The sequence below is a fragment of the Cibotium barometz genome, chromosome 9 (genome assembly GCF_041138505.1).
Source record: "Cibotium barometz isolate CiBa-2024 chromosome 9, ASM4113850v1, whole genome shotgun sequence".
Lineage (NCBI taxonomy): Eukaryota > Viridiplantae > Streptophyta > Polypodiopsida > Cyatheales > Cibotiaceae > Cibotium > Cibotium barometz.
Window position 1 is genome coordinate 54,544,020 of NC_141054.1, and position 13,365 is coordinate 54,557,384.

At 43.7% G+C, this 13,365-nt stretch overlaps 1 protein-coding gene across 1 annotated transcript in view; it reads left to right on the forward strand.

The window, feature by feature from the left end:
- The window catches only part of LOC147635719 (metal tolerance protein A1-like), a 3,146-nt gene extending 2,026 nt beyond the window's left edge, over window positions 1–1,120 (forward strand). The window contains exon 2 of the mRNA XM_086803119.1: window positions 1–1,120. This exon is cut by the window's left edge and continues 1,011 nt beyond it. Within this exon, the coding sequence (XP_086659245.1) occupies window positions 1–343 (343 nt within the window). The 3' untranslated portion in view covers window positions 344–1,120.
- Window positions 1,121–13,365: the final 12,245 nt, after the last annotated feature.

Sequence of the window (13,365 nt, forward strand, 5' to 3'; positions counted from 1 at the left end):
GGATTTGATTTGTACTCTTTTGTTTTCGGTGCTTGTTCTTGGGACCACTATCAAGATACTCAGAGACATAATTGAGATTTTGATGGAGAGCACGCCTCGGGAGATTGATGTTAAGAAACTTGAGAAAGGACTTTGTGAGATACCAGGAGTCATAGCTATTCATGAGTTGCACATATGGGCAATTACAATGGGGAAGACCTTGCTAGCATGCCATGTGACAGTATATTCGGATGCCGACACAGATGCCATTCTTCAAAGTGTCTTAGGTTATTGTGAAAGAGTCTTTAATATCAGTCATGTCACTGTGCAAATTGAGAGGGAACGGGGAAGTCTGCCCCCTTGACAAGTGGATCTCAAAAAGGTGCAAATGGCTCCCTGAAGGTGCCATTTCTTTTTTGTAGTAGTTGAGTTGTTAGATGAATCAAAACATTTATACACATGATGTGAACAACCATTTCAGTAAGATTCACATCTGTGCAAGTAGTTAATTATAGTCATTTTGTGCTGGCATGTCACCAGCATATGTGAAGGGCCATTTTAATGAAATTATGTGCAAGCAGTCAAGTGTAGCGATATTGTGCTGATGTGTTTGGTTGATATATCCTTTTGCTCATGTTAGTTCCGCTCATGCATCTCTAGTATCATCTACAGTATGCTGGAAAGTGCTTGCGTTTTCAAGTGGTGATCCAATGTCTCAGAAAAGAGCATGTGGTTGCAAAAGCAGCAAAGGAGGGGGTCTGATCGATGCGTATATGTTTGCTTGTTAAAATCGATTCAAAGAGGTTTCCTCTGCCTAACAGTCTGGTGGAAGATTCCATATGATGCTATTTTGGTGTGGCTTTGTGGTTCTAATTTAGAGGGTCATAAAAGTCGATAGTCTCAAAACTGACCATATGAAAGCATGCTTAACAAATGATTATCTTTAAAAAAAGCAAGCTGGAAATGTGTAGAGATCAATACATACAGTAAAAGTAATCTGGAGTTGTTTAGAGCTGAATTCTTAGGGCATGTCCATGCTCAATGCCTGATCCAATGGAAAACTCTATGACCTGTATTTGAGGGTTGTCCTGTTGACACCTGTTTCTTTAATGGCAAAATCTTTTGCCAAAGTTGATTAATGGTTGGTCTTGGCAATGCTCTTGGAAATTTTGTCCTCTAGCCCCATCTGGATATCGGTAAATGTGAGTAAAGTTAATTCTATTCTTTTTTCAAGTTGTATTTGTTTAATTTGTATGGATTCGAGTTGAAATTGTGCAACTCTGGACCATGTTGTCATCGTCAAACATATGAAATTGGTACCATATTAAACCTTTTCTAATGTGAAAACATACACTGTAATAGCTCTCATAATTCAGGGTGCTATCCTTTTATTTTTTCCCATGGCCTGTACACCGTCATTTTGACGGGTCAAAGGCTTGGTACATGCGAAATTGGTTCTTTTAAAAGTTCCTAAGTACTCAATGCATTACAGGGAAATCTTACTTAAAACCAAAGGGATTTTGAAAAGCTTACTTAAAACCAAATGATGCTATTACCAATCTCTGCCCATGCTTCTCTACCATGGCTCTATTGGTATCAAAATGGCATGGCCATTTGCACATGCACATGGCATGGCAGCTTGTTTTCATGATGAGATGGCACAAGTGATGGCACTGGTCACTCTGCTTTGTCGCTCCTCGTACTTTGGTCCCAGAGATTCTGAGATTGGAGGAGCTCACATTTCCACACGTACCCTTTCCCCTTTCCTCCTCAATCTTCTTTCTATAATGCTAAACCTAGGTTGCTTTCCATTGCTTAGACCTCAAATCAAAAGGCTTCCCAAGCAAGGTTTGATTTAAAGGGAGTTCTAAAACAGATTCTCCAATTCAAGCACCAAGGGTGTTGTGAGCTCTCCTCTACTCAACCTATTCTCAATTCTCAATTCTCTCTCAAGCACCATGGTTCTCTCTTTCACGAGAGACAATGGAGAAAAGGGCGCAAGGGAAGAAAGGAAGAGAGATCTAACATGGCACTGAGCTACACCTGAACCACAAAATCACAACCTCACACCAACTACAACAATAGAACACCACGGGTAACAATAATGGATGCTCTTCACCTAACCTTATTCACATGAGGGCGACTGTTCAGCCCTCCATGAGCACAATTAAACATTTCTATAAGCCCGTAGAAAACAATAGCCCTAGAATAAGAGTGGAGTAAAATGATGCAAGTATATCACAGGGAAGTACACAGGAAAATGAATGTAATTGCAAAATTTGAGTAATGTTTTTTGCAGTTATTTAACCTTATACATACAACCTTGTAGAAAAGCATTAAAAAAAAAATTGTGGATGGATGCAGCCAATATGAAGATTAGTGCCAATCAACCTTTTCACTGCAAAATCCTATGGAGTGTCTTTTTGTAGTGAGGACATTTATGTTAGTGAGTAGTTTGACTGGACATTGTGGCTCTCAGGCCTGAGCCATATTTGTACATGTCCTTGTTCATTTTCTTTTCCTTTTAATTTTAATTTCACCTTTACAAACAAAAATTGTGTTGAAAAATTTGCACAAACCTTCCGTATGCCTTATTCTTCCACACTCATTTACATGAAGGAACAAATGCTTTTAGTACTCCAAGAAGAATTTGCATGAGCACATTGGGGCTCACATTTCACTTAAAAAGAAAACCAATGGTGGCATACCTTGGCTAAAAGAAAACCAAGGTAAAATCTCTCAGTTAACAAGTATGTGGAATTTCATAGCTAAACTTCCTCAAAATCTTTAAATTTCTAAGCCTTGGTTTCAAAATTTGAAGGCATTTTCAACAATTAGGTGGGATTGCACTAAACCTCAATATTTTTTCAAGTGTCTAGCATGTAATGAATCTAGCTATTTGAAGCTATTCAAATCTATGTACCTATAAATTCTTCAAGAATAAAGGTGTTGAGTGCAAAAGTGTTTGCACAAAACATTAATCCTTCAAATAAAATGGTTCTCCTTGAATGTCCCTACAGAGAGAGAGAGAGAGAGAGAGAGAGAGAGAGAGAGAGAGAATATAATGGTTTAAGTTGTTGAGAGAGAAAATAATGGTTTAAGTTGTTGGTATGACCTCGTATATACCAAAAAGTTCAACCTTACCCTCTCTCTCACTCTTACTCACGACCACAAGGGCCTCATTGAGTTTCTAAAGAGACTCAAATCTACCTCCATCATAGAGGGCTTATTTGCTTAGGTATCTCACTTTTTCTCTTGGTATCTCACTTTTTCTCTTACCTGTGTCCCTAAATGGAACCCATTAGGATTGAAAATCAATGACAAACTATAATAACTCAAAAAGCCATAATCGTAAGAATCTTCTTCTCTTTGCCAATGAAGATCTTATAGTAGTTCTACTTGAAATTTTGGTCGCATTTTTACTCTGATCATTTGGTTGATTATCTTCTTGTCACTCTGATCACATTTTTGAGTTCTTCAGAATCTTCATAGACCATGACTCTCTAATATTTTGGTTGATTGTCTTCTTGTCGCACTTCTACTATATAGATGATGATGCCACCAATAATTATTATTTGTTGATTCTCACTGCTCCAGTTGATGATCACTATAGTCTGCTTGTTAATAACTTAAATTGGGTTCCATCATGCACCTTTATTAGCATATTAAGAAAATAGCTCCAAGCTTGTTCAAGTCAAGAGCTTACCTTAGCCTTGCCAAAGCATGTGTCCGTGGGTCTTTCCTTAGAGCCACAATTTGCAACTTCCCAATGCGGGTGCACTAGCTCATTCGTCACATCCTCACTTTGTTGTCACAACAGAATTCTCTTTTGCTAAAAGGGTGAAGGGAGAGATCTCTCTGCCCTTGATGGAGGCAACAAGATATCGGTCTTCACGATGGTTCTCTCTCATAAAAGCTCGGGAAAGAAAAGGAAGCTAATGCAAGAAAAATACCTACAATCAAACCTATCTAGCATGCATCAAGCAAGCAAGATTCAATAGCATGCAAGTAAGCAAAAAGAGGGAAGAAGGAGAGCTCACAAGAAAACTATTGCAAGGGAATCATTATGTATTACTTATTATAAAAAATGACTTATATACAAGTGACTAGTTTTTACACTAGGCCAACTAAACCTAAAAATGGTCCGTCGGCCTTTATTACTAGTCTTAAGTAAGTATGTACACTAAGTTCATAGACTTTCCCTATTTAACCTTAAGCACATGGTAAGGTTGCTTTATATGTTCTAGCACCGTCTTACATAAGTTAAGTGCTCGTTTGTGTGGGTAAGATGGCAAAGGGCCTTACGGTAGGTTGGGCAAGAAAAACCATGTTAACCAACGAAGTGGTTTTAACACACCCCCTTCCTAATGGTGATCACGTCCTTGTGTCACCCAAGTTGGTACCCAAGTCGGTGGTGAAGCTGTTGCTAGGAAGTGGATGATGTGGATGGTCTAGGATATGCCATAGAGTTGGTAGTCAAGGTTAAGTAGTTAGTTCAGGACTGATCCATAGCCCTAAGTAGGGCAAAGTGATGGGCGGGTAGGCAGTCGTGAGATGGTAGGTAGCTTGTTGAGACATGGGAAGTGATAGGAAATGTAGAGATGCTTCATGATGGGCCTCCGTTGGATATGAAATTGGTATGGACCCTTCAACATGAGGTAGTTGGTTGTGGAAGTAGTGTGGACCCTTCAACATGTGGTAGTTGGGTAGAAGCGGTCTACACCTTGTGATGATTGGTGGACCCTTCAACATGAGGTAGTCGGGTAGAAGTAGTTTGCACCCTATGATTTGGTGAAATAAGTGCCATGACCCCATGGAATGATTGGCATGGGTAGATGGAGGTCCGAGGCATCTTGATGACAAGGTATTATGCCAAAATGGGGATTTGCTTGATGAATATGCCGGCCAAGGTGAGGTTTTATTGGTGTTGAATTGGAGTCAAAGTAGAGGATATTGACATGGAGTCTTGAGGGGAGGTATGCCTACAAGATGGAGGGTTCTCTAGGCGATGGGTCGTACCATGAGCCAGGTGAATCATTGCCACAATTGTTAACCCATGGCGGACATGGCGACGTACTATATTTTACGTCATTAATTTAAATATTCTGAGTCATGGGCCGGGCTTGTCGGCACCATATGTTAAGGATGAAGGGATTGGGTGATCGCCGATGAGAGGCGCACCTTGGATATCAGTAGGATAAGGGTTAGGGTCGGCCGGCCATGTATGGGCGCCCAAGTGTGAACGGCCAAGTCACCTATATGAGTCAAATGTAACCCTAAAATCCTCATTCTCATGTGTTGTGAATAGAAGAGTGCTCTTGCCTTATCTCCTTGTTTTCCTTCTCCTGCGTGTGTGAGAGAGAGAGAGAGTGAGAGAGCGATCGAGCGCACTGTGTAGCGGCACGGCGAGGCGGCGGAGAGGCGGTAGAGCGGCGACGGCGGCTCCTCCTTCACGGCTGCGACGCGGGAATCCTTCAAGGCAGCAGTTAAGCGGTGAGTGACACACCCTTTGGCATTCTGTTTGAGCTTCCTTCCCTGGTTGTATGCTTGTAGCCATTCGTGGCTCGCATACGGTGTCTGGCAAGTCCCCAGCTACGACCTGTGCGGCAAAAGCGCACATTTTTGGCGCCGCTGCCGGGGAGTTGCCCTGCACCAAGCTCCAATTTGCAGCTCGACTACTGCGTGAAGTTTAATCTACACTGTAGGAAAGGCGTCTGTGTTGCTGTTGAGGTGTTTCTGTGGTTTTCAATCTCTGTTTCTGCAATTTGTCTTCTGTATTCCTGTTTTTTTTGTTATATTTTCGCTCCGCGTGTGGGCGTACGTTCTGTTATCTGGTTTCTGCGTGTGAGAGGGATTTCTGAATCCCCAGATCTGTGCTGTGTGTGCGAACTGCGCCGCGGCCAAGGTTGAACCGTAAGGAAACCCTAGAAAACTTATCCCACAAAAAAAAAAAAAAACAGAAAATAAAAAATAAGAAAATTATAAAAAAGAAAAAAGAAAAAATTAAATTTTATTTTCAAAGAAAGAACCAAACGTGTGGAGAGGAAAGCTTTTCTAATTGGAGAAAAAATTTTTGAAAAGAAAGAACCCCAATTGACCCACGACCCCGACCCCGGCCTCGGTCTCGGTCTCGGTCTTTTGATATATATATATAGGAGAGTGAGCCTCCATAGCTTTCTTTCAAGTGAGAGCTTATGGGAAGTCGTGCCCTATATGTAGCCCACTCCCCAAGGAGTAAAGTGAGCATGTGGGATAAAGCCCTCACCCTTTCCTCCACAAGCAAATAGGCTTTTGCCCCTTTCCCCCAAAGGAAACGGACTGTTTTGAGGACTACAAGAGCTCTGGATAGGCAAACACGGTGCTGTAAAGCACACTAGGACCCTTTAAACGATACGCTCGTTTCGAGCTATCACACGCCCTAGTCCAAGTTCAACCGTAAGTAAGGGGGTCAAAAACGGGTTAAAAACAACACAAAAACAAGTAAAAACGGGGTGCGAAACACCTAAGAAACCACTTGTGTGAGTTTCAAGGGTAGTTACCAACGCACGTAGGGTACCCACGTCACATGCATCTACGCTCTGGTCGGGTGCTAGAGCCTGAACCACTAGAAAGCGTTTCAGTCTACGCAGGCTCACACCATCCCTCCACGTTGGCATCTTGGCCTTCGGCTGGAACCCAAGGGAGTGCAACCCAAGATCCACGAATAGTGGATAGTGACTCGTCCTCTGACTCAGAAGCCATGGAAGGACACCCTACCAAGAACCCTGAGGAGACAAGCCAAAACATGCCAGTGTGGGCCCCACAGCCCGGATCTAGCATGTTTAGTCGTTTAATAGAGACCTTTAGTAGAGCTACACGCTCTGAGCATGCGACAAGCGAAGTAAATGAGGAAGGAGGGGTAGTAGATTCGCCATTCACATCTTATGTGGACCCTACCCTCCCAAAGAGTGTCCATGTGGATATTCTACCCACTTCGTTTAATGAGGGCCCTACTGAGCTACCACATTCCGATGCTCTTCCTAAAGTAGAGGTCCCTAGAAGCCAATCCATAAGAAGTGACATTGCGTCCACTTCAAGAGAACCGTTTGGCACACCAAGTCTAGATGGGATATTTCTCAATGAAAATTGGGAATATGATCTACACACAGAGACTCTAATGGACCTATACACGGGTTACACATACCATGTAGGTTGGTTAGAAGTCCTACGATCTACATCTAGCGCCACTAATCTAGAGGAGCAACAACACATGATATGTGAGGTGATTCATAGAATTATCCAAATTGAGAGGCAAAATAGGGGAGTGGACCTAGTTTCCACTGGCCCTATGAGGTTTTTGGATACGGGCAAGGCCAAACAACCAACCCTATCACAATTGGAGACTCCCTCGGTGAGTCCCATAGACCCTTCATATGTTGTTTCGCCTGGAGTCTCAATGCAGGTTGAGCCCACGAGTAGTAACTTTAGTTTTCCAACCTTGGCTCAACTTTCCATTAAGGAATCCGCAATGCCTACCCCAATGATGAGCATGACAGAAAGCGCACCTGTTACCACTGTAGTTAGTACGACACCACTACCTAGTGGAACAGTACCTACAACAGTGCGTGGCAGTGCCTATCGGCCTTATGTACCTATTGCTACTCATGCTCATGTAGCTCCTACGCCTCCTAGTATGCCGATGGCGTATGCTCCAAGACTGCCTTATCACCACCCTTATCCAAGAGGAGCTAGGCCTAGCCACATATCATATCCTACGTCATTTGCCAACCTACTCAGACCAACGCCAACTCCTATCAGCCAGGCTATCCCAGAAGTGCCTCCACCAACTATGCCTGCTCACCTAGGTGATCTCGCAGCGTTTGCTCAGACGATCGGACGATCTATTGCAGAAAACATGCGGGGTATGCCTGAGAGAGAACCTAGAAGCAAGGCAGTACAAGTGGCTAAGCTCACTCAAAACTTCAGTGGTAACGAGGATGTTAGGAAGCACATTGAAGTCTTTGAGCACGTGTGTGATTCCTTGGAAGAACACAATGAGCTGCATAAGTGTAAAGCCTTAGGCTTAACCTTGAGTGGGAAGGCCGGAGATTGGTATCGAACCTTAAGGGTTGAAGAGCGCACTCACTACCCCACTCTCAAGAGATTGTTCTTGAAAGAATACATACGCGAGGGTGTGCTTTGGGGGGTAGCATCTCAACTCCAAAAAGCTGAACGCGAGGAAGGGGAGTCAGTGAGAGACTTTATAAGTCGATTGAAGCATCTAAATTCTCGCTGCACTCCCGATGAACGCTTCAATAACAACCAACTCCTCGATAGATTCATCCGAGGATTGCGCCACGAGGACATTTACAATGGCCTAGTCATTAGAGGTCTTACAACGTGGGAAGCAGTCACTGCCAATGCAATCCAGTTAGAAGACAACTTGATGATTGCAGGTAAAAAGGTGTCTTCAGAAACAAAATCCGTTAGTTCGCAAGTATCTGGGCACGAGCCAATGACGGTAAAACCTATTGCCAAGGAGCCCAAGATATCTGAAATGTCTGTGACCGACCTTACTAAGGCTCTCCAAGAATACTTTAGGGGTAATCGAGCTCCTCAGAATAGCCATATGTACCCAAGGAGAGAGCAACAATGGTGTTCGGTGTGCTTAGGACCACATAGCACGAGTGAATGTCCCACATTTAGAGTCAAATTCAATGGAAATTGCAATGCATGTGGTAAGTATGGCCATCAATCTAAAGATTGCCTAACACTTAAGCGAATGTTGGCAAACCAGGCACCACTAGCTTGGTCAAACACACCTCAAGTACCCGCGCTAATGCCTGCACAACCTATCGAGCAACCGTCACAGCACATAGTTCCAAGGAATCCGAATGTAGTCCAGTCTATGCCGTTACCACCGCCAGTGCTAGGACCACAACCTCCACATCCAAGGATTACCCCAATAAACCAGATGGGTTGTGAGTCACATAGTGCATGTGGGGATTATGAAGAGGAGATAGACCCTACTGCTCCATATGGGATTGATACGTTTGAAATGATTCCCCAGTACTACATGGAGGATCATTTCGGGCAAGTCAAGCCTGTATATCAAGCGGCTGCTCTTGCCACAAGAGGGCAAAACCTTAATACCTTGGCAAGGAGACCACCTCTTTAATGTTACGAGTGTGGTGGACCGCATCGTGTAGTAGAGTGCCCTAATAGGCTACAGAAGATCTCTACTCAGATGCAACCCAATCAAGCGAGCACATCGGGAATGCCGGTACTTACATGCAATCGTTGTGGCATAGATCATTTGATCGCACAATGTCCACATAATCCTAATGCACCCAAGATTACGCCATTGAATTTGGTTGAGGTCACCAACCAAGCACGAAGAACCACACCCGTTGTACCCGTGAATGTAGTTACACGGTCAATGCTTCAAAATCAAAACTACATTCTTGAAGAGAGGGATACTGCATCAATCGCTCAGGCAAAGAAAAAGAAAACACGGCGAAAGAGATCGCTTAATGCCACAAGCTCCAAGCCCAGTTCAAAGACTAACATAGGGACAGGAGACGACCCCGTGTATATGAATGATCCTGAAGACGATTCTGATTCAATAGAAACCATGGGGACCAAAGCCACTACCTTAAGGGAGGAACCCACACGGGAGCTCAATGAAGGGGAATCAAGCGAGTACATAAATAAGGGAAAACAGAAGGAAACTTTCTCGGCCCCACAACCAAGTCAGTTAATGCCCTCTCGACCACCCAAACTGACTGAGACTCCCCAAGACAAGCCACGTGGGCCAAAAACCCTCAAGAAAAAGATTGGAACTTACCCAAACCCAGTTGAGGAGATTGAACAAGTACAACACTTAAGGGGTTTGGTGGAAGAAACACAAAGAGAACTAGAGCCAAACCCGAGAAAAGTCAAAATTTTAGACACAGTGTTTCCTACGCAAGTTCAGCCTCACCGGAACCATAAACCGTTAGCTATACCGAGTATCATTCGGGAAGAAAGTGAGGATAGGACATCCGGAAGTGGGCAAACACCCTTCTTGCTGGAAAGAATGTTTAGTGAGGGAATGCCTGACCCCATCGAAGAGGAAGTGATTCCATCTTCACCAGTCCCTAGTCAAGGGGCGATGTCTCGAAAAGTACCGTTGAATGTGTCTAAGCTAATGGATTTCATGTCCTCTGAGATCAGAACCACGATCATATCCAAATTATACGGAGATCCTGAGCTATTCTTAGCTCTTCGGGCATTTCTCAATGGAGAACTAAAGGCGGGGCTACCACAATTTGCAAATATGGATAGACCCGACACGCTTCAAGATGAAGGGGAGCATTGGGATCTACAACCCAACTTTGATGAAGATTCGGTCGTGGAAATACCTGTGAACAAGTTGGGACAGTACTTTGAAGGTGACGAATCTAATGCCACCCTCCCCATTACTACCAAGGGATTAACTCTAAAGGGAATCCTTGATGGTGGTGCTGGAGTGAGCATTGTGACTAAAAACTGTTGGGAATCTATGGGAAGGCCTCACCTCGAAGTCACAAACATAGTGGTTAAGATGGCAAACGGAACCATAGCTAAACCTATTGGAATGTTAAGGGACCTTAAGATCAAGGTCCTGGGATACAAGGTAAAACACACCTTCATTGTAATGGATTTCTCCAAGCATCCTATGTCATATCAAATGATCTTAGGACGTCCTTTCATGAGGGAAGCACAAATGGTACATGACTGGTCGAAAAACCATGTCTACCTACAATTCCAGGACTCTATCATTCGAGTTGATCTTGAGAATGGTCGTGCACATCCTTTAGGAAGCAAGGTTATCATCGATAATCGATCGGATACCACTGTTCACTCTGCCCCATTAAGGTATTGCTATACATGCAAAAAAGAGACTGATGATGGGAAAGATTCTCCTTATATGGATGTCCTACCGGGTATGACTGAGTCGGATAACGTGGATTGGGTACACCTAGCGGCAACCATAGACACATGGGGAAATAGAGGCACAAGTTGGGTAACACCTGAGGGGCAAGATATGCCACCGTTAGTGCCAATAAACATGATAGGTGTTATGCACATGACTCCTGATGGCGAGAACGTGGCAAACTCCACCGACACTGAAAGTAGCGAAGACTCTGACCAATGCAACTCTGAGTATGAATCTCCAGAAGAAACTGACCCTGAGCCTGATGGAGAAAATGAATCAAATATTCACCCAAATGTGGAAGCAAGGTGCTCAAGGCCTAGGACAGTGGCCTCCTGCAGTTCATCCGAAAGTGAAGATCGACCAAGTGAGTCCGAATCGGATAGAAACAAAAATCAAAAACTTGGTAAGAAGAAAACGAGACATAAGCGCCAACGCTATCGAGCTAATGTACGAACTGCAATAAACAAGGAAAGATCCACTGCAGAATGGCTTAGTTATGTAGGAGCCATTGATGCTCATCGGAAGATAGCGGATAATTGGGGACAATACCTCCAAAGTGTCATGTGGTGTATTCCGCAACCTCATGACGTCGCCCAATTAGAAATCGAAGAGAAGCCGAAACTAAGTCGTACTGCAAGAAGGCGGCAAAACCAAGAGTTGGCTCAACAACAAAAGGAAGCGGAATTGAAAGAAAAAAGTCTGGCACAACAAGAACCAGTAGACTTACACCCCGCACCCGAGCATTTCAAATCATTCACCACAGGGGAACGTAAAGTGGTCTACACAAAAGCCCAACGAACGCCTACCAATGGGAGTAGCGGTGTCTACGAGGGCCCTGCGGTAGTTAAGGAGATAGACTTAGCAGATCCGGGTGAGGAGTCTAAACCAGTTTATATTGCTCAAGACCTCACCAAGGCGGAAGAAGCTGCACTTACGAAGCTTCTTAAAGAATTCAAGGACATATTTGCTTGGACATATCATGATATGAAGGGTGTTCCACCCTCGGTGGTGCAACACACGATTCCAATGATTAGCACTGCTAAACCAGTCCAGCAACGTCCCTACCCAATGAATCCTAAGTACGCAAAGATTGTACAAGAGGAAATTGAAAAGCTAGTAAAATGTGCATTCATATACCCAATTGAGCACTCAGAATGGGTTTCTCCGATAGTCATCGTGCCAAAGAAGAATGGGAAACTCAGAGTGTGTGTTGATCTCAAAAAGGTTAATGCAGCCACCAGAAGGGATCATTACCCCTTGCCATATTCTGAACATGTTCTTGAAAGAGTGGCAGGCAAGGAGGCATATAGCTTTTTAGATGGGTACTCGGGTTACAATCAGATCACAATTGCAGTCGAGGACCAAGCTAAAACAGCATTTATCACGGAGTTTGGAGTGTTTGCCTTTCGCGTCATGGCTTTTGGCTTGACCAATGCACCTGCAACATTCCAACGATTGATAAACACGGCCTTTAAGGAATATCTAAGGGACTTCTGTGAAGCTTTCTTAGATGATCTTTGTGTTCATTCCTCTTGGGACGAGCACTTGATGTGTTTACGAAAAATATTTGAAAGGTGTAGATTATATCGCATCTCCTTGAATCCTTTCAAATGCCAATTCTGGGTTAAACACGGAGTTATCTTAGGGCATATAGTGTCCAAAAATGGGATTTCCACTGATGAGAGTAAAATCAAGGTCATTCTGGAATTACCCCCACCCACCAACTACAAGGGAGTCCAACGCTTTATGGGCCACGTTGGTTATTATCGAAGGTTTATTCTCTTCTTCGCCGAGATAGCTCGACCATTGTATAAGCTTCTCATCGAGTTTATTTGGACCGAAGAATGTGACCGTGCCTATGAGCTATTAAAGAAGGCCTTGGCGAGTGCTCCAATCTTGAGAATGCCTAACTGGGATTTACTCTTCCATGTGCATATTGATGCATCAAACTTTGCTATTGGGTGTGTGTTAACTCAACCTGGAGAACATAAGCTAGACTACCCCATTAGCTTTGCCAGTCGCCAGTTGAACGATGCTGAGATGAACTACACCACTACGGAGCGAGAAGGGTTGGCAATGATATATGCCGTAAGGAAATTTCGTTATTACCTCCTTACCACCAAGTTTGTTTTCTATGTGGATCATCAAGCATTGTTGTATCTGGTAAATAAACCATGCTCCACAGGAAGAATCACACGATGGCTATTGATTCTTCTTGAGTTTGATTTCACGGTTGTTGTGAGACCTGGCAAGAAACATGTTATGGCTGATCATTTGTCTCGCATACCCAATGGTGAGGCTCCTACAGGGGTTGATGATGACTTACCTGACACTTCCCTGTTCATGGTGGAGACAATGCCTGAATGGAGTGAGAAGATTGTTAACTTTTTGGTTAATGGCTTTCCACCCAAGGAGCTTCGTAAAGATCTAGCTCGAAAGCTGATCAA